We start from the raw sequence: 25,707 nt of genomic DNA on the forward strand, positions 1-25,707 counted from the left end.
CCAAACACTTGCGCCGTGCGTTCCAACATAGTTTCGGCAATACAGTTCAGCGAAACCATCACATAATGTTACGGAAGTGAAGTTACACACAACACAAACACTGGGCCGTTCGTTACAACACTAATACTTCCCTTGTTACCTAGTAGGTTTTGCATTGCTGGGACTTGTAGTGCCTATCCTGAGCTACATGCTTCAATGTTCAGTGTCCTCATCCCTATCCCCATGCTTCAATGTTCAGCGTCCATCCTTATCCCCGTGCTTCAATGTTCAGTGTCCTCATCCTTATCCCCGAGCTTCAATGTTCAGTGTCCATCCTTATCCCCGTGCTTCAATGTTCAGTGTCCTCATCCCTATCCGCGAGCTTCAATGTTCAGTGTCCTCATCCTTATCCCTGTGCTTCAATGTTCAGTGTCCTCATCCCTATCCCCATGCTTCAATGTTCAGTGTCCTCATCCCTATCCGCGAGCTTCAATGTTCAGTGTCCTCATCCTTATCCCTGTGCTTCAATGTTCAGTGTCCTCATCCCTATCCCCATGCTTCAATGTTCAGTGTCCTCATCCCTATCCGCGAGCTTCAATGTTCAGTGTCCTCATCCTTATCCCTGTGCTTCAATGTTCAGTGTCCTCATCCCTATCCCCATGCTTCAATGTTCAGTGTCCTCATCCCGATCCGCAAGCTTCAATGTTCAGTGTCCTCATCCTTATCCCTGTGCTTCAATGTTCAGTGTCCTCATCCCTATCCGCAAGCTTTAAATGTTCAGTGTCCTCATCCTTATCCCTGTGCTTCAATGTTCAGTGTCCTCATCCTTATCCCTGAGCTTCAATGTTCAGTGTCCTCATCCCTATCCCCCTGCTTCAATGTTCAGTGTCCTCATCCCTATCCGCGAGCTTCAATGTTCAGTGTCCTCATCCTTATCCCCGAGCTTCAATGTTCAGTGTCCTCATCCCTATCCCCCTGCTTCAATGTTCAGTGTCCTCATCCCTATCCCCCTGCTTCAATGTTCAGTGTCCTCATCCTTATCCCCGAGCTTCAATGTTCAGTGTCCTCATCCCTATCCCCATGCTTCAATGTTCAGTGTCCTCATCCCTATCCCCGAGCTTCAATGTTCAGTGTCCTCATCCCTATCCCCGAGCTTCAATGTTCAGTGTCCTCATCCTTATCCCCGAGCTTCAATGTTCAGTGTCCTCATCCCTATCCCCCTGCTTCAATGTTCAGTGTCCTCATCCTTATCCCCGAGCTTCAATGTTCAGTGTCCTCATCCCTATCCCCCTGCTTCAATGTTCAGTGTCCTCATCCCTATCCCCGAGCTTCAATGTTCAGTGTCCATCCTTATCCCTGTGCTTCAATGTTCAGTGTCCTCATCCCTATCCGCAAGCTTCAATGTTCAGTGTCCTCATCCTTATCCCCATGCTTCGATGTTCAGTGTCCTCATCGAAGCAGGGGGATAAGGATGAGGACACTGAACATTGAAGCTCGCGGATAGGGATGAGGACACTGAACATTGAAGCAGGGGGATAGGGATGAGGACACTTAACATTGAAGCTCGGGGATAAGGATGAGGACCCTGAACATTGAAGCAGGGGGATAAGGATGAGGACACTGAACATTGAAGCTCGCGGATAGGGATGAGGACACTGAACATTGAAGCAGGGGGATAGGGATGAGGACACTGAACATTGAAGCTCGGGGATAAGGATGAGGACCCTGAACATTGAAGCAGGGGGATAAGGATGAGGACACTGAACATTGAAGCTCGCGGATAGGGATGAGGACACTGAACATTGAAGCAGGGGGATAGGGATGAGGACACTGAACATTGAAGCTCGGGGATAAGGATGAGGACCCTGAACATTGAAGCAGGGGGATAAGGATGAGGACACTGAACATTGAAGCTCGCGGATAGGGATGAGGACACTGAACATTGAAGCTCAGGGATAAGGATGAGGACACTGAACATTGAAGCACAGGGATAAGGATGAGGACACTGAACATTTAAAGCTTGCGGATAGGGATGAGGACACTGAACATTGAAGCACAGGGATAAGGATGAGGACACTGAACATTGAAGCTTGCGGATCGGGATGAGGACACTGAACATTGAAGCATGGGGATAGGGATGAGGACACTGAACATTGAAGCACAGGGATAAGGATGAGGACACTGAACATTGAAGCTCGCGGATAGGGATGAGGACACTGAACATTGAAGCATGGGGATAGGGATGAGGACACTGAACATTGAAGCACAGGGATAAGGATGAGGACACTGAACATTGAAGCTCGCGGATAGGGATGAGGACACTGAACATTGAAGCATGGGGATAGGGATGAGGACACTGAACATTGAAGCACAGGGATAAGGATGAGGACACTGAACATTGAAGCTCGCGGATAGGGATGAGGACACTGAACATTGAAGCACGGGGATAAGGATGGACACTGAACATTGAAGCTCGGGGATAAGGATGAGGACACTGAACATTGAAGCACGGGGATAAGGATGGACACTGAACATTGAAGCATGGGGATAGGGATGAGGACACTGAACATTGAAGCATGTAGCTCAGGATAGGCACTACAAGTCCCAGCAATGCAAAACCTACTAGGTAACAAGGGAAGTATTAGTGTTGTAACGAACGGCCCAGTGTTTGTGTTGTGTGTAACTTCACTTCCGTAACATTATGTGATGGTTTCGCTGAACTGTATTGCCGAAACTATGTTGGAACGCACGGCGCGAGCGTTTGGAGCGCATCGCGCATGCGCAGTACGCAACAACGTGGCCCGTGTTTGTGTTGTGTGTAACATCACTTCCGTAACATTATGTGATGGTTTCGCTGAACTGTATTGCCGAAACTATGTTGGAACGCACGGCGCGAGCGTTTGGAGCGCATCGCGCATGCGCAGTACGCAACAACGTCACTTCCGCACCATCCTGTGATAGGCATCAAACTGTGACACTACACAGGCAAGAAGGGATGTCAGGTACAGACAGGAAGTTCCAGGTGAGAGGTGAGTCAGGATGAAGTAGAGAGGAGACATTGCTGGAAGTGGCAGCAGAGGAGGTAATAAGATCTTATTTTCTATTTACACCCAGTAACCCCCGTCATGTCCGTCCTCTTCCTCCATAGTCACTGTGATGTCTTTTATCTCCAGCAGATGATGATACACACATATATAGTGTGGAAATGTAGAATAACCCCTTCAGGGGCAGAGCATTTAACCACTTGTGGGGAACATTTTCTAATTTTAGAGATGTGTCACCTTTCCCACCTCATTAAGGATGAGCTCCGGTGTGTTCGCATACTCCACGTGCGCTAATCGCAGGCAGTGAGACATTGCCCCAATGTGTGGCTACAGAGATCGGGCAATGTCTCACTGCACCAACTTCCTGGCGGGCTCTGCACGTGGCGTATGGGAACACGCCTGAGCTCATCCCTACACCTCATCAGTCTATACTAGGGTGACCAGACATCCTCGGTTTCCGGGGACAGTTCCCGGATTGAAGACACTGTCCCCGGACCAAGTCTGTCCCCGGTTTTGTCCCCGGATTGGATTTGAACAGGGACTGGGGCAATTTCAAAGACAGTGCAAAATAAAAAATCTGAATTACACACCCCCGCTCCGCCACTCCTACTAGCTTGGGGGGGGTGTATTTTTTTTCCCATTATCTGTGCCCCTTTCTGATGATCATGTGCTGGTTGGAGCGGAGGGAATATTTCTTCAGTTTCGGGCACATGCCCATCCAGCTCTGCTTGCATGTTCTTCTGCCTTGGCTCAAGTCCCGGCCAGCCGCCTACCTGCTTATCTCCTTGCCTTCCCTGGCAGAGTGATATTCCTCTGCTCCCCACCCAGTAGTAGCCGGGGCCTAGAGAGGAAGGCTTGGCACGATATAAGGCAGGCGGCGGTGGCGATGGGCAGAGAGTTGCTGATCGGCGCCATTACCAGTAAAAAAAAAAAAATGTCCCTGGATTTCGTTTTAAAAATCTGGTCACCTTAGTCTATACTAACGATTTATATGACCTTTATTAGTGATTGGGGGGGGAGTTTATGTAGGGAGGATTGGAATATGTATGTCTCTATATTGACATCGCACTGACCTCACAGCTCCTCCTCTCAATGGCCCTCTCACAATCAAAAGCAAGATTGTTGGTCCCGGAATTCCTTGAAACAAGCTTTTAATTCAATCTTATTTTATTCAATAGAAAAATCAAGAAAGACCGATATTATCTTAAACATTACAAACAGTGATAATATACACCAACAATAGGCATTGTGTGTGTCAGAACAAAAACATACCTAGGTTACAGATAAAGGGATTGAAAGCATGTATATAAAGCCTACCCGGAGACCTTTTGCGAAAGCAATCCCTGTGAGAAAAAAAAAAAAGTATAAGTTAAAGTAACCTTCATCCTCATTTCAGTTAAGGGGATCATAGATGCCCCGTACGTAGTGCATCAGAAGAGATTATATAAAAATCTGTATGAAAAATATTACGTAGGGGTCACAGATCGAATCAGTAACAATAAATAAGTCGAAGCCATGGTACGTTGGCTTGATGGATTCCTAAGGGTGTATTTGAATATAGAGAAAAGAAAAAGGAGCAGGGGCAGAAAGATAGGGTACAAGGATCACTCCATCATGGTCCCAGGGTGACCTCATCCAGGCCGTGTTCAGCCCAGGAGATAAACTCAGGGGAGTATCGGAACACGGACCATGAATTCCAGGTGAGATAAAACTGTTCGTCTTTACCATATTCCTCTGCCAACAGACGTTCCAGGTCCCTTATGCAGTGCACTTCAGTAGCCCAATCTCCCAAGGAAGGCATGGTTGCCGATCTCCAATGATGGGGAATCACTGCTCTGGCCGCTGCCAGAAAGTGTCGTAATACATCTTTTTTCATGGATTTGAACGTACCGGGAGTATAGATAAGAGAGTCACCTCATGTGAAGGGTGAATAGAGGTCGCCACCAGTTTGCAGTAAAGTTTGAATATCTGTTGCCAATACCCCTGCACAGGAGGGCATTCCCACCATATGTGGAGCATGGTTCCCCCGGGAGCTAAGACACCGCCAGCAGGTATCTGGTACTACCGAGTTGAAATGGTTTATAGTCGATGGGCATCTGTACCATCTCTTTACCAGTTTAAATCCCTTTTCCTGGGTCTTAGTGGCTGGGGATAGTTTGTGCGTCAGGATAAAACATTTTTGTCAGTCAATAAGAGAGATAGAGTATTGTAGTTCTGTCTCCCAGGCCACTGTAAACGGTGGGAGGTCAGGGGAGGAGATATGGATCAAGAGGGAGTAAAGTCGAGATACCGCATGTGTTGGAGGTTCCGTCTGCATGAGCAGTTCATCAAATCCTGTCGGATCAGCAAGGATGTCTGGAATGGATCCGGGAAAGTCCGGATGTAGGAGGTAGTCTGTTGTCTCTGAAGCCACTGCATGGGGTGTCAGGAGGTCAGACCGGTAGGGTTATCTGTCCTTACTTGCAACAAGCTTTTAACCTAAAGAGGTGGGTTGCCCTGTCTGGGTAAATTATATCACAGTGGAGTTTTGATAAAAATGGAGACCTGGTTGGTGAGGTGAGGAGGATTCTTGGAATGTCATTTGATTTTACTATATGTGGTCAAATCTAGAGTTTTCCTCCTGTGAAGTCTGGAGATCTTATGATAATCACATTGCCTCCACCTCCCTCCCTTTCTGATAGAATAGAGAAATGAGAAAAAGATTCTAGAAGTCTACAGAGAGATCAACGAGCTGCTGACAGGAGACGTGAGCGGTGCTGGGAAAGACATCATGATGGACAATCAGCCGCCCCTCACATCACCAGGTAAGAGGAGACTTTATTGTAAAGGAGAGAGCAGTACGGAGGCTCCACCTAGATCCCCCATCATCTGATAAACACATAGAAACAATGTATTCAGTCAGTGTATGTGTTTCCTACAGATGGATCCAGTAATGGGAACCCACCAGAGAGATGTCCCCGTCCTCTGTATTCCCGGGATTCCACACAGGAAGGTCACACCATCCCCCACCATCATCAGGTAGATGAGGAACAATCACTGATAGTATCATTAGGATCTGTACATTATCTGCATTGTTATCATTGATGTCATTTTTATTATATATTCAGAATGGAAACCTGAGAGATTCTAAAGCTGAGGTTAAAGAAGAGATAAAAGAGGAGGATGATGAGGATGGGGTGATGAAGGAGTCAGAGTCTCTAAAAGAACACAAAGAGCTGTACAGAAACCCACCAGAGAGATGTCCCCGTCCTCTGTATTCCCGGGATTCCACACAGGAAGATCACACCATCCCCCACCATCATCAGGTAGATGATTGACAATTATTGGTAGTTCTGATTTATACACAGCATGTTTGTTACAATGAATGTTTTATTATATATTCAGAGTGGAAACCTCGGGGATGATAATATTGATGTTAAAGAAGAGTATAAAGAGGAGGATGAGGAGTGTGGAGTGATGGAGGAGTTTTCAGAAGGACACAAGTATATGATGGAGCCACCAAATACCAGGAACCCACCAGAGAGATGTCACCGTCCTCTGTATTCCCGGGATTCCACACAGGAAGATCACACCATCCCCCACCGTTACAAGGTAGGTGGGATGGAGGTTATAAAACACACTTATAGAGACAATGTGTGGATTTTTTATGTGATGTCACAATATTAAAACTTATATCTTACAGATGATTTTTTCACTAATTTTCTTGATTTAGAGTGGAGATCCAATCGATATAGAATTTGAGGTTAAAGCAGAAGAAGAAGAGAGGTATGTGAGGGATGATCAGCAGTCTATGGAGGAGGATGGAATAACGGGGACATTTATAGAGAAGGACACTCCTACAGAGATCAGCACAGGTGGGTCATTAACACTAAATACATTCCTCCACCCATACTGCTCACTGATATTTTCCAGAGTAGAGCAATGACTGGGTGATATCAGCCTGTAATCCCCTGGTCACTTTCCTGAGCTGTGTTCCCCCTCCTGTATTCATTAGTTGCCGCCCTACAGAGGACCCATTTACTAGTTACCTTGAGGAAGGAACTGAAAGATCCTCAGAGACAAAGCTGCCTGATGTGGGCGGAGTCCTGGTTTAGGGGAACCAATCTGCTCATGTCTAGTAATAATCTTTTTATTTCTATTTTAGTAGATGGACGGGAGATGAGGAAAACCTCAGAGGATTGTCTCACTTTGTCTCCAGACTGTAAAGTAGAAGATGAGGACATCACACAGTATAGTCCAGGAGAAAACCCGACTACCTCAAATGTCCATCCGGCACCACACAGTGTAGATGGACCATCGTATTCCTCTTATCCTGAGGAACCTCAGACTGTGAGGCACGGTGCCGTCTTTCCAACTGAGAAGAGCTTTTCCTGTCCTGAGTGCGGGAAGCGTTTCCGTTTTAAATGCCATCTTAAAGAACACATAAGATCTCACACAGGGGAGAAGCCGTATTCCTGTACTGAGTGTGAGAAGTGTTTCAATTCTAAATACAATCTTAATGTTCATAAAAGGTCTCACACAGGGGAGAAGCCTTATTCCTGTCCTGAGTGCGGAAAATGTTTTTCACAGAAGACCAATCTTTACACACATCAGAGATCTCACATGGGGGAGATGCCATATTCCTGTCCTGAGTGCGGGAAGTGTTTTTCGCAGAAGTCCAAACTTTACACACATCAGAGATCTCACACAGGGGAGAAGCTGTATTCTTGTCCTGAGTGCGAGAAATGTTTTTCAGACATGTCCCATCTTTACACACATCAAAGATCTCACACGGGGGAGAAGCCGTATTCCTGTCCTGAATGTGGAAAATGTTTTTCAGTGAAGTCCAATCTTTACACACATCAGAGATCTCACACGGGGGAGAAGCCGTATTCCTGTCCTGAATGCTGGAAATGCTTTTCACAGAAGTCCAATCTTTACAGACATCAGAGATCTCACACGGGGAGAAGCCGTATTCCTGTCCTGAGTGAGGGAATTGTCCCTCACTGAAGTCCTGTCTTCCTGTACATCGGGGATCCCACACAACCCTCGAGGTGTATTAGTGCCTTGAGTGTGGGAAATGTCTTGTATATAAATGTTGCTGGATAACACAGCTCTCATGTGGGGAAGAAGCACACCCTGATATACACCTCAGATATACTCCACGGCTGATCTTCATCATGTAAGAAACAGTTCCAGGGGTGTGAACATTTTGTGAAAATCAGGGTCCCAATCTCCTCGTCCCTTATGACAACCTCCTTGTTCCTCATTTACCAGAGAGCTCAGCAGCGGTGTGGGAGTTCATTGAAAACTACAAGCCGACATCGGCAAAGGACAGAACTCTGTGAATGAATGGCACGGCTGCACTTTTTACATAAAGTACGGGGAACTTCTCCCCGCACTGCTGTCACAGAGGACTCGGATCGCTGAGCTGCTACAGGAACATGTAACATCTTCCCGGAGGTGAATGTTTCCGTTAACCCTTTCACTGCCAGAGCCGGTTTTGCATTTTTTTTATGCCCAAATGTTTAACCCCCTCAATAACAGGCACTTTCATCCCCTCCTGCCCAGGGCAGATTTCAACGCTGTCACACTGAATGACAATTGCGCAATTTACTCATATGACATTTTTATATTTTTTTTCCTACAAATAGAGCTTTCTTTTGGTGGTAATTAATCACCACTGGGGGTTTTTATTTTGTGTGCTACAAATAAAAAAAAGACAGAAAAAAAAAGATAAACTTTTGTAAATAAGTACGTTTTCTCCTTCACTGATGGGCACCGGTGAAGTGGCACTAATATGCACCAATGATAGATGGTAGTGATGAGAAGGTACTGACAAGCATCCCTGATGGGCACTACTGGGCATCACTGGTGGGCACTGTTGATCATCACTGATGGGCCTGTACTTATAATTAATGCTGAATATCAGTGCAGATCCCCCCGTCAGGTGAGCTTCAGATTAGCTCTCCTCTACTCGCACCTTGTCAGCATGAATAAAGGAAAGCTGATAACCGGCACTTCCCACTGAGAACCTGAAAGCCGATGCATCCCATGACAACCTTCGGAGAGCTAGGATGGCAACAGAAAAACAGTGTGACTGCCAGGTAACCTCTCTCCGAGGCATCGCACCGACATTAGTTCACAGAGACCTCTGTCTCCTTCCCGGAGATACAGGCTTCAGCCTCCTGGCTGTCTTTAGCCACAGCTCCTCGCAGTCTCTTGCCGGAGGAAACGGCAAAACTGAGGAGTCGGCGGGGAAGCATGCCTTTTAACTCTAGGCTGGGCAGTGTTTCCTCAGAAGCACAGTGGTGTAGTTGGCAGCAAAGTGGTGTAGTAGTTAGCACTTTTACCTAGCAACAAAAAGGATAGCTGGTTCAAATCCCGACCATGATGCCATCTGCCTGGAGTTTGCATGTTCTCCCTGTGCCTGCGTGGGTTTCCTCCGGGTACTCCGGTTTCCTCCCACACTCTGGTGGGAGGAAAATCGGATCCTGTCTAAATTGGTCCTAATATGTATCAATGTGTGTTAGGGACCTTAGGTTGTAAGCTCATTGGTAGGGACTGATGTGAATGTACAATGTATATGTAAATCGCTGCGTAAGTTAACGGCGCTATATAAGTAACTTAAATAAATAAGGGAGTACCTGCCCCCGAGGTCTCTAATGGGTGGCTGCCCCAAAAGGAAATATGGGAAAAAATATTCCTTTATAGTAAAAAAACAGCAGATAATCACTACTATAGGGGATTCATTTATACTGTGAAATAGTGAAAGTGATATATCTTATATCATATATATAATAATAAATATACCCAGTAGTAGGATATATGGGGATTTTACCTGGGAGTTATATGAAGATATATGGAGGGGGAGGGGAAAAAACTTTTATATTACAGTAGTACTGAAAGCTGAGACTTTTTTTCATGGATATAATCATTTTAAATATAATGCACAATACTAGTAAACTTTTACTTTATGTAATAGTAATGCCTTCTATCACCTCCAGTCTATCAGCCTCCACCTTATCTGGGGTCAGATGCTGATCTTCCCTGCACAGAGACCTTAAAGTCATTGTAAATGTTGGATTTATTTTTTTAAACAAACTTGTCATACTTACCTGCTCTGCGTAATGGTTTTGCACAGAGCAGCACTGATCCTCCTCTGAGGACACCCCCCTCCTACTTCTGGCTCCTCCTGCCTTCACAGTTCCCCTATAGGAAGCCACAAAGTATAGTATAGAGCAGTGGTCCTCAATCCTGTCCTCAAGTACCCCCAACAGACCATGTTTTCAGGTTTTCCTTTATCTTGCATAGGTGCTTTAAATCAGAGTCAATGGCTTGGTATTTTGGACAGCTATTTTATCTAAGAGAAATTCCAAAAACATGGCCTGTTGGGGGTACTTGAGGACCGGGTTGAGAACCAGTGGCATAGAGTTCCCCTATAGGAAGCCACAAAGTATAGTATAGAGTTCCTCTATAGGAAGCCATAAAGTATAGTATAGCGTTCCCCTATAGGAGCCGCAAAGTATAGTATAGCGTTCCCCTATAGGAAGGTACAAAGTATAGTATAGAGTTCCTCTATAGCAAGATAAAAACACTTCTGCCTTTAGAATCACTTGCTTCCTTCTCTTGCCCAGGACTACATGTCCCATGAGGCATTGCTCCTCACGCAATTCAAGTTCTCAGGCATTTTACTGACATGTATGGATGATGTACTGAGCTGTATTTTCTGACACAAGAAATAATGCATTCTGTATGCAGGCCAATTAATCGGCTGACCAACTAATTGATTTATGAAAATATTTGGCAACTATTTTCATAATCGATTATGACAATTAGTTGTTTCAGCCCTACATCTCTGAATCTTCTACCAGTTAATTTCTTTATTTATGGACCTTAGTCAGAGAGTGAGGAAACAATGAGAACTGTCTTTTATAGTGACAGTGATGAGGGGATTGTAGGACAAGTGTCCCCATCCCCTCTATCACTCATTGCCATCCTTCCAATACAAGAAGTCCTGCACTTTCTTATTTAGTCCATGATTTATTCATGAATAACAGCGGGACTGAGCCCCACCAGAGGTCAGAGAGTGAGGATGGGAGAAGAACAACCAAGATGAAGACTGGACTGATCCTGAAGACCAACATCATTGGGTTATTGACTCCTCCCTCATTATCACTTTCTGTTTAAGGTTCCAAAGTTTGAGGATGTTATCACATTATTATCACCATGTAAAAGCCTGTGCTCCAATCAAATTAACAGAAATAAAATGTCCAGCTGGGAGGAAATGGATGTAACAAAAGAGAATATATATTATGTTTATATATAGCAGTGGTTGTAAATGACCCGTCAGTAGAAAGGGCTATTATAATTATTATACAGGATTTATATAGCGTCAACAGTTTACGCAGAGGTTTACAACTTGAGGTTAGACAGTACAAATACAATACACTTTAATACAGTAGAAATCAGAGGGCCCTGTTCCGTAGAGCTTACAATTTAATAGGGAAGGTCAAGAGATACAAGAGGTAATAATTGTGGGAGATGTGCTTATGGAGAAGATAAATGTACAGTTAGGTGGGGGCCAGATAGGCTTCTATGAAGAGATGAGTTTTCAGGGATCGCCTGAAAGTGGATAAAGTAGGAGAAAATCGGACAGATTGGGGTAGAGCATTCCAGAGAATGGGAGAGGCTCTGGAGAAGTCCTGAAGGCAAGCATGGGAGGAGGTGACAAGGGAGTTTGAGAGAAGGAGGTCTTGGGAGGAGTGAAGAGAACGATTTGGTTGGTATTTTGAGACTAGGTTAGTGATGTAGCTGGGAGCCAGGTTGTGGATGGCTTTGTAAGTTATAGTTAGTATCTTGAATTGAATTTGTTGGCTGAGTGGTAGCCAATGGAGGGATTGGCAGAGGGATATAGCAGACGCTGAGAGGTTTGTGAGGTGGATTAGCCTGGCAGCAGCGTTCATGATGGACTGAAGTGGGGATAGCCTATTTAGAGGTAATCCAATGAGGAAGGAGTTGCAGTAGTCGAGGCCAGAGATGACCTCCTAGATTGTAAGCTCTAACGAGCAGGGCCCTCTGATTCCCCCTGTCTTGAATTGTATTGTATTTTAATGTCTGCCCTAATGTTGTAAAGCGCTGCGTGAACTGTTGGCGCTGTTGGGCGGCACAGTGGTGTAGTGGTTAGCACTCACACCTAGCAATAAGGGTTGCTGGTTCAAATCCCAACCACAACACTACCCGCCTGGAGTTTGCATGTTCTCCCTGTGCCTGCGTGGGTTTCCTCCAGGTACTCCGGTTTCCTCCCACAACTCCAAAGACATGCAGGTAGGTTAATTGGCTTCTTTCCAAAAATTGGCCCTAGTATATGAATGGGGACCTTGGATTGTGGGCTCCTTGAGGGTAGGGGCCGATGTGAGTGTGCAATGTACATGGATAGCGACAATTGTAGACACTCACTCAGGATGGACTGGTGTCTTTATTCAACCTTACTAACTATGTCACTATGTAACTAGAAATCCTGTATAATAATAATAATGATCAGAGAGTGGATTAGAAGCTTTGTGGTGACATTAGTTAGGAAAGGGCGTATCTTGGAGATGTTGCAGAGGCTGAGGCGGCAAATTGTGGATAGTAATTGGATGTGGGGCTGAAAGGTTAATTCAGAGTCCAGGATTACACCTAGTACCTTGGTGTGGGGGGACAAAGTTGATTGTTGAGCTGTTGATACCGAGAAATCAGGGGAAGTGGCACCTGAGGGACGACATATTATGAGATTGGTTTTGGATAGGTTGAGTTTGAGGAAGTGATGTGACATCCAGGCTGATATGTCTGGTGATGCGTGAGGAGACAGATGGAGAGAGCTGGGGGGTGTAGAGATAGATTTGTGCGTCATCAGCGTAGAGATGATATTGAAAGCCATGGGAGGCAATAGTCGCTCAGTCGGTTGTAGACAAGTCTTTCAAGAAGTTTGGAGGAGAAGGCGAGTAAAGAGATGGGACGTAGGTTGTTAAGATTGGTGGGGTCCAGTGAGGGCTTTTTAAGTATGGCGGTGACTAGCGCATGTTTTATAAAGTTTGGGAAGATGCCACAAGAGAGGGAGAGGTTGAAAATGTGAGTTAGAGAGTGTAGAATTGAGTCAGAGGGTGAGCGTAGCATTTGCGAGGGAGCAGAATCCAGGGGGCAGGTGGTTAGATGAGTGTTAGATAAAAGTTTAGCAACCTCATTAATACTAGCAGGGTTGAATGAGCGAAGTAATTTGACGGGGGGGGGGGGGGGGGGGTTACTGGGTGTAAATAGAAAATAAGATCTTATTACCTCCTCTGCTGCCTCTTCCAGCATTGTCTCCTCTCTACTTCCTCCCGACTCACCTCTCACCTAGAACTTCCTGCCTGTCCCTGAACTCACTTCCTGTCTTCCATAGAGACTTCCTGTCTGGGTAGAAGTGAGATCACTATCTTGTGGAGCTCAAATAAACTGTATCTCTGAGAAACATCTTGTAGTGTGACCACGGCCTTGTGCTGTGTGTGTATGTACTGTACTGTACCTTTCTCAGCCAGGGTTCCTCTAAAGGTTTCTAGGGGTTCCTTGAGCAATAAACAACTTCTGTAAATAATAATGGTCTAGAGTTAAGTGAGGGTGCGTTTTTCTGCGCACCAAAAAGGCCTAAAACGTAACCTTTATTGTAAATCATAAAAGTTATGTAAATGACCATATCAGGTATACCTATAGGATGAGGTCAATGCCATTATATATGAATCAACGTTTTATCTCTATGTTGTAATATTAACATCTACCCAGTTTAAATAGTGAAACTTCTCTTGATATATACATATGTAGCGCTGGCTCCTGAGGAGCATACGCTATATGTTTTTGAAAGTTAATATTCCTGAAACCACAGTTGGCTTTTAGGGCTAATTTTACTAAATTATGGTTTCAATACCAGTCCAGCTGGGTTGTACTGGGTTCTCCTTGACCGCAGGTGTCACTGTCACCACCAGCAAGTGTGAGAACATTGTTTAGCTGGGTGTTATGAATGCCACGTTTCTTTCGGTACCAGCCCAGTGGGAGTGTTCTCCTGCTGTGCATTCTGGGAGGTGGTATTTAAGGTACTGACATCATGTGCTTCGGGGTTCTGTGCCAGAAGATATTTTCTGTCTGTTTGGTTCTGGTCCTCCTGACCAGCCCCCATGGCCCTCCTGGCCTAGGGTGGGGATCCATACATTTCCAAGTCTCTGGGCTGGCTAGCCCGAGGCAAAGCAACTGCAGGGACAGGCCTGAATGGATATCGGGGCCCAATGATTCAAAGGTGGTGCCGTCTCGTCTAAGGAGAGGCCCAGCAACTGGAGAAGCATCCAGGGGAGGACTCTTCAGGAGAAGGCCGTGCGCAAGGCTGGCTTCTCTGAAGGAGCCTGGAGGCTCAGTTGAAGGACACTTCATGGATCTACACTCGTACGGTATCGCCGGACCTGTTGAGAAATACTGGTACCGTATGATAGCTCTTTAAATTTGTCTATGTCCCTCAGCTACATCCAAGTCTGTGGCAGAGACTTTTCTCATGTATTCTACATCCAAGTCTGTGGCAGAGACTTTTCTCAAGTATTCTACATCCAAGTCTGTGGTAGAGACTTTGCTTTACTCAACATCCTATCGGCTGCTAGGTCTAGTGAGAGGAAGTCTATCCGGGGGTTGTGAAATCCAGCTGTGAAACAGTTATTCTCTGGATTTCTTCTATAAGAGACTTTCCATTTTTGCAGTCCAAAGTACCTGAACTTCCTCCTAACCCTCTACCTTAAATTTAGAGACTGTTTCTAGTTCAAATAAATAACCCAAAAGAAGATTCAGTTTTCATATTTCTTTGGGCCATCTACCACGGGAAACCCTAGACGGAGACAAGGTCAAGAAGGTAACGGTAAGCCCAATAAAACCAGCAGCTCCTCTGGGGTCAGTGCTACACATATAGACAATATGAGGGTTATGATCTCGTCCTACATTCAATGTAAGGCTCCAGGCTGTATAGAGGACATGCAAATTCAAGGTCTACTCACCAACACCACCTGATATCAAGAGATGGGAGTATATCTGTCTCTCCTCCCATCTATTGGCCACATATAAAAATTAGATGAACAGAAAAAGATAAAGTATGCCAGTAAATAATGTCTTACTGAAGATATGGGCGATCTGTCTTCTGCCCTATGAAATGATCTCTCAGATATGTAATACGGGTACAACTCTTCCATGTGGACACAAATAACCACTGAAGGACAAGCCCCATATATCACCATATCCACAAAAAACTTCTCTCTTAATCAAGACTGCAGTGACAAAAGGCATGGGGTGAGATACTCCTTGGGGGGGTCTGTGTACTGTTTTGGAAATTATAAGTGTATGAGTATGATCTCAGGAATTAGTATGAAGACATGTCTGATGAAGGAAACTAAGGGGTCTACTTATAGAAAATGAATGGGATGAACGTGACAAACACTCATCCAGCCATATTCTGGCCATAATGTAACAAAGTGATTTCCTATGATTGTCAGCTCCATCTAGTGACCATAATGGGGTATTTTTCCTGACATACCTTCATTAGTAAAAATATCACAATACCGCATTATGGCCACTAGATGGAGCCAAGGAAATCAGTCTATGAAATAAAATGCATCCAATATTCATCTTGGCTGGGTGAATGCTGGGCACATTCAGTCAACATTTTTTTTTTAATAGACCTCTAAGAGTTTGTGAAATCTTACACAACAAAATGTACTCAGTCAATGAAAGGTAATGATTCCATTTTTATTTTTCTACCGCTAGCAATGGCCAACTCCACGCCCTGGGGGATCCCGTGTCATCTGCTCGCCTGTGGGCTCACTGTAAGTAGTACCGTGACAGTTTGCTCAAGGGATTTAAATAGAGAAGCACATGAGGGGCTGGACAGGAAGTAGCAGGAAGGAATCGTATATCAGGCAACAGGTGAGGGGCGGCAACACCCATAGCTGCAGAGTGCACAGAGCTGAACACCACCTAGTGGAACAACAGGTGCCAGCTGACCTACAGCAGTAAAGGTGAGACACAGATCAGCTCCGCAGCTGATCTGTGACAGTTTACTTGTCAGATGGAAGCATTCAGGTGGCTGAGCGAATGTTTCCACACACCCAGGTAAAGTGCTCCCACCCCGACACACACCCGCTATGTATCCCAGGCTCCTCTTGCCCATTTGGAACCTGGGATCAGCATAGGGGTGATGGGTAGAGGGGAGGGAGGAAAGAGGACACACATCTGCTCTACTCCACTTCTTGTTCCTGACCCGGAAGTGACATGTATGAGGTCACTTCCGGGGGCTCATTGACAGTTTCCTGGTCATCAAGGCCGGTGTTTCATCAGATTAGGGGACCCTTCAGAATGTGTAATGGAAGTGACGTTGCATCGCCCCCTTCTTGCTACACCCTGCACTTCTCCACAGTAAGGATACACTGAGAAGGAGGCAAGTGGTCATCTTGTTACACCAACCGGAGTTTTGCATTTTACATTTTTTTTAACAGTAAACTGAGGTTATATCATGAAATACAGTATTTAGAGCGAAAGCAGTGAACTTCTGTAAGATTAGCAAACCTGAGATCACCGGGCTTGCCACTGCTTTTAAAATTCAACATCTAACCAGTCAGAGTTCTAAGTACTGTATTTTTACTATATAAGTTCAGTTTACTGTGAAAAATAAGTGTAAAATGAAAAACTCTAGTGGGTGTAACAAGATGTCCGCCTTCACCCTTCTCAGTGTATCCTTACTGTGGACGAGTGTGTGGTGTACAAAGATGGCGGCGATGAAACGTCACTTCCGTTACACATTCTGACGGGCCGATTAATCTGATGAAACACCAGGAAAGAATATAATGCAGTGGGATCTGTATTGTATTACATTCAGTGGAGCACAGGGGGGACATTGGGGGTCTTTCAGACCCTGGCTGTCTCATTAAAAAGAACCTGTCATCAAAAAATCATTGCTTTTGTCCTCCATGTCAGTGTTTCTCAATCTTTTTTCAGTCAAGGCACCTTCTAAAATTATTGACAGTCTTGAGGTGCCCCAATCTAAAATATAAAAACTATTCTAACAGTTCTACATAATGAAACAACATCCACACACGTAGGACACCCAACATTATAAGTGATTTATTCTTCCAAAGCAAATACACTTTTGAAAACTCGTACTGACTAGTATTCCAATGTTTCTCTTCTCCCTCAGTTTTTCTCCATCACTCAGCTAATGAGACCCCAAAGCTGATGGAGAGTGGCGGGGGAGGGTCACACAAGGATGATATTCAGGCAACTGACATCCTCCTTATCAGCTCATGATGTCATTGTTCGTTAGGAGGTTGGCAGCTAGAAGGTTGTAATGGTGTACAATTAAAACCTGAGGCTTTGTGTAACTTATGCCGCGTACACACGATCAGATTGTCCGGCGTACTTAGTCCGCCGAAACGCATTTCAGCGGACAATTCGATCGTGTGTGGGCTTCAGCGGACTTTTCCAGCGTGAAGTCCGGCGGACTAAGAAAGTATTTTTGCACTCCAATCTTCCCGTCGGACTTAGGTTTCAGCGGACAATACGTTCGTCAGTATGCTAATATGGCGGACTAAGAATGAGGCATGCTCAGAAGCAAGTACGAAAAAGGAAGCTTTTGGCTACTGGCTATTGAACTTCCTTTTTCTAGTCCCGTCGTACGTGCTGTACGTCATCGCGCTAGCAAACGTCGGACTTTCTGTGTGTCCGTGTGTGGCCAAGTCCGTTCGGTAGAAAGTCGGCCGGACTATCCGCCTAATTGTTTGCCGGACTAAGTACGCCGGACAATTCGCTCGTGTGTACGCGGCATAAAAGGCTTCATCAACCCCCCAGATTGTATACAATTTTGGGGCAATTGTTCAGCATTTTGCCAAGGCACCCCTGAAGAAACCTCAAGGCACCTTGACTGAAAAAGACTGCTTTATGTGATGAAAAAAATGGCACATAACCCCTCCCCTCGCCAAAAAAATCTGAGGCTCCACCCCCACATGTATAAACATAAACTCAAACATTGGGGCGCCTATGACTAAAAACGTTGATTGTGATACACGTTACATGTCACCACGCACAACGGAATGAGAGCAATAATTCTACACCAGACCTCCGTAAAAAAAATTAAACTGATGATTTTGTGGCCCCTAAAATGAACTTTAGTGTGTTTTTTACAGAAATTTTGCATTTCCTAGACTTTTGCGATAATATCATGTGACATAAAAAATTGGAAGGTTTTATTTAATCTTCAGTCATAAAATTATTTTTTTAACTCCTTCCCACCCGGCCTATAGCAGAATGACGGCCAGACGAGTGTTCCATTATCCTGACGGGACATCATATGACATCCAGAAGAATAAGCCGCTCGGGCGCGTGGCGATTGGTGGTGTGGTGAGTCGCTCTGACACACCGCATCTCCAATCTTGGTAAAGAGCCTATGATGTAGGCTCTTTACCATGTGATCAGCTGTGTCCAATCAAAGCTCATCACATCATAACCAGGAAGTGTCGGTTATCGTCTTTCCTTTATTCATGCTGACAAGGTGCGAGTAGAGGAGAGACAATCAGCGGCTTTCCGGACAGGGGGGATCTGCACTGATATTCACCATTGATTATCAGTACAGGCCCTTTAGAAATGATCACCAGTGATGACCACCAGTGCGTTCCTGTGATGCCAATCAGTGCCCACTAGTGATGCCAATCAGTGCTCACCAGGTCTGCTTGTTAGAAGCTCCTCATAAGTGCTGCATATTAGTGCCCCATTATCAGTGAAGGAGAAAACTTACTTATTTACAAAATTTTATAACAGAAACAAAGAGAAACTTATTTTTTTTCAAAAATTTCTGTCTTTTTTTTTTATTTGCAGCACACAAAATTAAAACCTCAGTGGTGATCAAATAACACCAAAAGAAAACTCTATTTATGGGGAAAAAAGATAAAAATGTCATATGGGTACAGTGTTACATAACCGTGCAATTGTCATTCAAAGATGAAAATTGTCCTGGGCAGGAAGGGGGTGAAAGTTTCCAGTATTGAAGAGGTTAAACATGTGAGCAAAAAAAAAAAAACTGGCAAAACCGGCTCCGACAGTGAAAGGGTAAAAGGAAGCTTCACCTTCGGGAAGATGTTACATGTTCCTGTAGCGGCTCAGCGTTCCAAGTCCTCTGTGTGACAGCAGTGCGGGGAGACATTCCACATACCAGCTGTCACTTTATGAAAAGAGCGCGGCCGTGCCATTCATTCACAGAGTTCTGTCCTTTGCTGATGTCGGCTTGTAGTTTTCAATGAACTCCCACACCGCTGCTGAGCTCTCTGGTAGATGAGGGACAAGGAGATTGTCATAAGAGACAAGGATATTGGGACTCCGATTTAGTTTCAGTTTTTCAAAAATTGTCCACACACCTAGAACTGTTTCTTCCATGATGAAGATCAGCCATGGAGTATATCTGAGGTGTATATCAGGGTGTGCTTCTTCCCCACATGAGAGATGTGATGTCCAGCAACATTCATATAGAAGACGTTTCCCGCACTCAAGGCACTAATACACCTCAAGGGTTGTGTGGGATCCCTGATGTACAGGAAGACAGGACTTCAGTGAGGAACATTTCCCTCACTCAGGACAGGAAAGTGGCTTCTCCCCTGTGTGAGATCTCTGATGTTTGGAAAGACTGGACTTCTGTGAAAAACATTTCCCACAGTCAGCGCAGGAATACGGCTTTTCCCCTGTGTGAGTTCTCTGATGTGTGGAAAGACTGGCTTTCTGTGAAAAACATTTCCCACACTCAGGACAGGAATATGGTTTCTCCCCAGTGTGAGATCTTTGATGGTTGTAAAGACTTGACTTTACTGAAAAGCATTTCCCGCACTCAGGACAGGAATATGGTTTCTCCCCCGTATGAGATCTCTGATGTCTGTAAAGACTGGACTTGTCGGAAAAACATTTCCCGCACTCAGGACAGGAATATGGCTTCTCCCCCGTGTGAGATCTCTGATGTTTGTAAAGATGGAACTTCTGTGAAAAACATTTCCCGCACTCAGGACAGGAATATGGCTTCTCCCCCGTGTGAGATCTCTGATGTCTGTAAAGATCAGACTTCACTGAAAAACATTTCCCGCACTCAGGACAGGTATACGGCTTTTGCTCAGTGTGAGATTGCTGATGTATGACAAGGTCTGATTTTTGTATAAAGCATTTCCCGCACTCAGGACAGGAATACGGCTTCTCTCCTGTGTGAGATCTTTTATGCACATTAAGATGTGATTTAGAATGAAAAAATTTCCCGCACTCAGTACAAGAATACGGCTTTTCACCTGTATGAAATCTTTTATGCCTAATAAGATAGGATTTATAATGGAAACACTTCCCGCACTCAGTACAAGAAAACCTCTTCTCTGTTGGAAGGACGGCCCCGTCCCTCACAGTCTGAGGTTCCTCAGGATAAGAGGAATACGATGGTCCATCTACACTGTGTGGTGCCGGATGGACATTTGAGGTAGTCGGGTTTTCTCCTGGACTATACTGTGTGATGTCCTCATCTTCTACTTTACAGTCTGGAGACAAAGTGAGACAATCCTCTGAGGTTTTCCTCATCTCCCGTCCATCTACTAAAATAGAAATACAAAGATTATTACTAGACATCAGCTGATTGGTTCCCCTAAACCAGGACTCCGCCCACATCAGCCAGCTTTGTCTCTGAGGATCTTACAATTCCCCCCTCAAGGTAACTAGTAAATGGGTCCTCTGATCTCCTACCAGATCATTTCTTTATTCATGGACCTTAGTCAGAGAGAGAGGAAACAACAAGAACTGTCTTCTATAGGAGTGACAGTGATGAGGGGATTATAGGACGAGTGTCCCCTCCCCCTCTATCACTCATTGCCATCTTCCCAACACAAGAAGTCCTGCACTTCCTTATTTAGTCCATGATTTAGTCATGAATAACAGCGGGGCTGAGCCCCACCAGAGGTCAGAGAGTGAGGATGGGGGGAGAACAACCAAGATGAAGACTGGACTGATCCTGAAGACCCCCATCATTGGGTTATTGACTCCTCCCTCATTATCACTTTCTGTTTAAGGTTCCAAAGTTTGAGGATGTTATCACATTATTATCACCATGTAAAAGTCTGTCCTCCAATCACATCATCAGATATAAAATGTCCAGCTGGTAGGAAATGGGTGTAACAAAAGAGAATACATATTATGTGTATATATAGCAGTGGGGGGAGGGGAGAGAGCAGAAGTCAGGACTATGTAATGTACAACATATTGTATAAGATACAACAGATAGGACTATATAGTATCAGAATTATGTAATGTACAACATAGAGTATATAGTGCAGGGGTCAGGAGTATGTAATGTAGAATATAAAGTATACAGTGTAAGGGTCAGGATAATATTGGTATTCAGTAATCAGTGGAAGATGAAATGATTACATGAGACAAGTTGCAGAGGTCCCACACCGCTGCCTCCCATCTCCTGAGACTGCACTCAGTGACTTGGGTCTGAGACTATACAGACATATCACTCCCCCAGCACAGCCAGCAGACAACAGAGCAAGTAATCCTGGGGGGATTGTTCTGTCAGAGATCTTGCCATACCCGGGTATGGGGCAGAAGACCCAGAACACATACCCCAGGTGCCTAGATCTAGTAACATCTATGGGGAAAATGAACATTTTGCTGCCAGCTGATCCCCAGAATCTCCATAAATCCAGTCTAGATACATAAATTGTGTCTGCAGCACAGAGAAGGAAGATTATCGGAGAGAAATCCAGGAATACAGGACGGGGAACACAGCTCAGGAAAGTGACCAGGGGATTACAGGCTGATATCACCCAGCCCCCGCCCTACTCTGGACCAATCAGTGAGCAGTATGGGTGGAGGAATGTATTTATTGTTAATGACCCACCTGTGCTGATCTCTGTAGGAGTGTCCTCCTCTATAAATGTCCCCGTTATTCCATCCTCCTCCATAGACTGCTGATCATCCCTCACATACCTCTCTTCTTCTTCTGATTTCACCTCAAATTCTATATCGATTGGATCTCCACTCTAAACCAAGAAAATGAGAGAGAATATCATCTGTAAGATATAAGGTTTAATAGTGTGACATCCCATAGAAAATCCACACATTGTCTCCATGAGTCTGTGTTTTATAACCTCCATCCCACCAACCTTGTAACAGTGGGGGATGGTGTGATCTTCCTGTGTGGAATCCCGGGAATACAGAGGACATCTCTCTGGGGGGTTCCTGGTATTTGGTGGCTCCATCATATCCTTGTGTCCTTCTGAAAACTCCTCCATCACTCCATACTCCTCATCCTCCTCTTTATACTCTTCTTTAACATCAATATTATCATCCCCGAGGTTTCCACTCTGAATATATAATAAAACATTAATTGTAACAATCATGCTGTGTATAAATCAGAACTACCAATAATTGTCACTCATCTACCTGATGATGGTGGGGGATGGTGTGATCTTCCTGTGTGAAATCCCGGGAATACAGAGGACGGGGACATCTCTCTGATGGGTTCCCATTACTGGATCCATCTGTAGGAAACACACACACTGACTGAATACATTGTTTCTATGTGTTTATCAGATGATGGGGGATCTAGGTGGAGCCTCCGTACTGCTCTCTCCTTTACAATAAAGTCTCCTCTTACCCGGTGATGTGAGGGGCGGCTGATTGTCCATCATGATGTCCTTCCCAGCGCCGCTCACCTCTCCTGTCAGCAGCTCGATAATCTCTTTGGTGACTTCTAGAATCTTCTTATTTCTCTATTCTATCAGGGAGGGAGGGAGGTGGAGGCAATGTGATTATCATAGGATCTCCAAACTTCACAGGAGGAGATTTGAACATATATAGTAAAATCAAATGACATTCCCAGAATCCTCCTCACCTCACCAATCAGGTCTCTATTTTTATCAAAACCCCACTGGAATATAATTTATCCAGACAGGGCCCCCCACTCTGTAGGTTAAGTGCTTGTTGCAAGGAATTCCGGGACCAACAATCTTGGTTTGCTTGTGAGAGAAACATTGGGAGGAGAAGCTGTGAAGGCAGTGTGATGTCATAGGATTCTCTGATTGTGGATGGAGGGACATTGAGAGGAGGAGCTGTGAGCCCAGTGTGATGTCATAGGATTCTGACTTGGATTGGAGGGACATAGGTAGAAGGAGGTGTGAGGGGCGCTCTGTGAGGTATCTGTACACACAGAGTCATTTCTCCCGGGTGCGTCACACCTCTACTAAATAAAAGATGAACGTTGTCTTTAGGCTTTGCCGGGACACATCACATTCCTGTGATCTCCGTGTACTCCGGAGACTTTACTGATCACATTTTAGGATGAATATCTGAGACTGGGATCATTATGGAGACATTCGTTTCCAGGACATTTACTACAAATTATAAATTGTTCCCTCTTTTTTCCTATTTGAATCTTATAAAATAATGACATACATATTTCAATCCTCTCTAAATAACCCCCCATCCCCAATAAAAGTCATATAACCCGTTAGTATAGACTGATGAGGTGAGAAGGTGATTGGTGGGAAAGGTGACACATCTCCAAAATGAAGAGAATGTTCCGGCCCCGTAAGTGGTGAATGTTCTGACCCTGAAGGGGTTATTCTACATTTCCACACTATATATGTGTGTATCATCATCTGCTGGAGATAAAAGACATCACAGTGACTATGGAGGAAGAGGACGGACATGACGGGGGGGGGTTACTGGGTGTAAATAGAAAATAATATCTTATTACCTCCTCTGCTGCCTCTTCCAACAACGTCTTCTCTCTACTTCCTCCCGACTCACCTCTCACCCAGAACTTCCTGCCTGTCCCTGAACTCACCTCATGTCTTCCATAGAGACTTCCTGTCTGGGTAGAAGGGAGATCTCCACCTTGTGGAGCTCAGAGGAACTGCATCCCTGGGAAACATCTTGTAGTGTGACCACGGCCTTGTGCTGTGTGTGTATGTACTGTACTGTACCTTTCTCAGCCAGGGTTCCTCCAAAGGTTTCTAGGGGTTCCTTGAGCAATAAACAACTTCTGTAAATAATAATGGTCTAGTGTTAGATGAGGGTTTGTTTTCCTGCTTACCAAAAAGGCCACTTAACTAAAACTTGTAAATCATAAACATAGTTGCCAACATTGTAAAAAAAAAATTGTGACACTTTTTTGGCAGAAGGGGGAGTAGTGGTATAATTAGGGGGCGGGGCATGCTGTTATAGGTGTGGCATAGGAAAAGGTAAAAATGCGGCACCGCTGCAAAATATGGGCGTGGTTTACGGTAAATAGTGGGTGTGGCTTACATGGGGGCGTGGCTAAAAGGGGTGTGGTTAGATTCTGAGATGAATGCGGGATGGAGAGGGAAAGGAGGGGGGGAGAGGGAAAGGAGGGACAGCAGCCCCCCGATCCTACACCACAATAGCAATATGTGCTTTCCAGAGTTTGACAATCAGCAGATAAAGATACTCCAAATACCTGATGTTGGCGCTTCAATCATCCCGGCGCCGTGATTGTTATGGTGTCAGGATGATTGAAGCGCATTATTTATATTATTACATTGTAATATGAAATGAAATCATTCAACTCACCATAATGCAGAATCAGTGGGAGCCATGAGCGCGTCACTAGCCACGTTGCCTGCCACCAGATTCTATCAGGTGTCCCAAGCGGAGTCTGTCCTTACTTTAGGTGCCCAATCAGAGGTACCTTCCTCACATCTGTGTCCATCAGCAGAGCCCCTCCTTACATCTGGTGCCCCTCCACATACTGCACAGACCGCCCCCCCACATACTCCACAGACCGCCCCCCCCACATACTGCACAGACCGCCGCCCCCCACATATTCCACAGACCGCCCCCCCACATACTCCACAGACCGCCCCCCCACATACTCCACAGACCACCCCCCCACATACTCCACAGACCGCCCCCCCACATACTGCACAGACTGGCCCCTGACATCCACAGACTGGCCCCCGACATACCACTGGCCCCCGACATACCACTGGACCCGACATCCACAGACTGGCCCCCACATCCACAGACTGGCCCCCACATCTCCAGACTGGCCCCCACATCCACAGACTGGCCCCCGACATTATCATACCACTGGCCCCCGACATCCGACTGGCCCCCGCCTCGACATTCACACAGTGACAGACTGGCCCCCGACATTATCTTACCACTGGCCCCTGACATCCGACTGGCCCCCGCCCCGACATCCACAGTGACAGACTGGCCTCCGCCCCGACATCCACAGTGACAGACTGGCCCCCGACATGCCGCACGGTGGCTTTGAACTGTGGCTGGTGCCGCCCACTGCACTTTACACACACACACTGGCAGCGGGGGTGAGCGGCGCTACAGGTTCTCTATTAAAGACCAACTTCTGGTCTTCTTAAAAATGGCGGCCGGCGGAGACAATGTCTCCGCCGGCCGCGGACCTCTAGCGGCCGGCGGCAAAAAAACAAGAAATTCAATTTCCCTGGACAAACACGAATTTCCCGGGACAAGATTAATTTGGGACAAATGTCCTAATCCTGGGAACGTCCCGGGAAATTCAGGACAGTTGGCAACTATGCATAAAAGATGTGTAAATAACCATATCAGGTATATCACCTATAGGATGAGGTCAATGCCATTATAT

At 45.4% G+C, this 25,707-nt stretch overlaps 3 protein-coding genes across 10 annotated transcripts in view; 1 reads left to right on the top strand and 2 right to left on the bottom strand.

Moving 5' to 3' along the window:
- LOC143989996 (uncharacterized) overlaps nucleotides 1-9,396 on the top strand; it is a 63,599-nt gene extending 54,203 nt beyond the window's left edge. Inside the window, exons 6-11 of the mRNA XM_077490236.1 lie at nucleotides 5,710-5,827; nucleotides 5,944-6,041; nucleotides 6,131-6,328; nucleotides 6,408-6,614; nucleotides 6,736-6,877; nucleotides 7,168-9,396. Coding sequence (XP_077346362.1) covers nucleotides 5,710-5,827; nucleotides 5,944-6,041; nucleotides 6,131-6,328; nucleotides 6,408-6,614; nucleotides 6,736-6,877; nucleotides 7,168-8,012 — 1,608 coding nt within the window. The 3' untranslated portion in view covers nucleotides 8,013-9,396. The remainder of the gene's footprint in view (nucleotides 1-5,709; nucleotides 5,828-5,943; nucleotides 6,042-6,130; nucleotides 6,329-6,407; nucleotides 6,615-6,735; nucleotides 6,878-7,167) is intronic.
- Nucleotides 1-25,707, bottom strand: part of LOC143989534 (uncharacterized) — a 382,054-nt gene that overhangs the window by 244,063 nt on the left and 112,284 nt on the right. For 2 of the 8 annotated variants that reach the window (XM_077489666.1, XM_077489665.1), the window contains exon 7: nucleotides 22,500-22,597. The exons of 3 other annotated variants lie outside the window; for them this stretch is intronic. In XM_077489666.1, coding sequence (XP_077345792.1) covers nucleotides 22,500-22,597 — 98 coding nt within the window. Of the gene's footprint in view, nucleotides 1-22,499; nucleotides 22,598-22,713; nucleotides 23,877-25,707 lie in introns of those variants that run through there. 3 more of the 8 variants (XM_077489678.1, XM_077489676.1, XM_077489677.1) reach the window with 3 other exon arrangements.
- LOC143989772 (uncharacterized) lies at nucleotides 18,564-21,897 on the bottom strand. The gene has a single exon (XM_077490042.1). The coding sequence runs from the start codon at nucleotides 20,721-20,723 to the stop codon at nucleotides 19,656-19,658; it is 1,068 nt and encodes a 355-aa protein (XP_077346168.1). The 5' UTR covers nucleotides 20,724-21,897; the 3' UTR covers nucleotides 18,564-19,655.

This window comes from Lithobates pipiens, unplaced genomic scaffold, assembly GCF_037356315.1.
Source record: "Lithobates pipiens isolate NorthernLeopardFrog02 unplaced genomic scaffold, aLitPip1_a1.2 Scaffold_18, whole genome shotgun sequence".
NCBI lineage: Eukaryota > Metazoa > Chordata > Amphibia > Anura > Ranidae > Lithobates > Lithobates pipiens.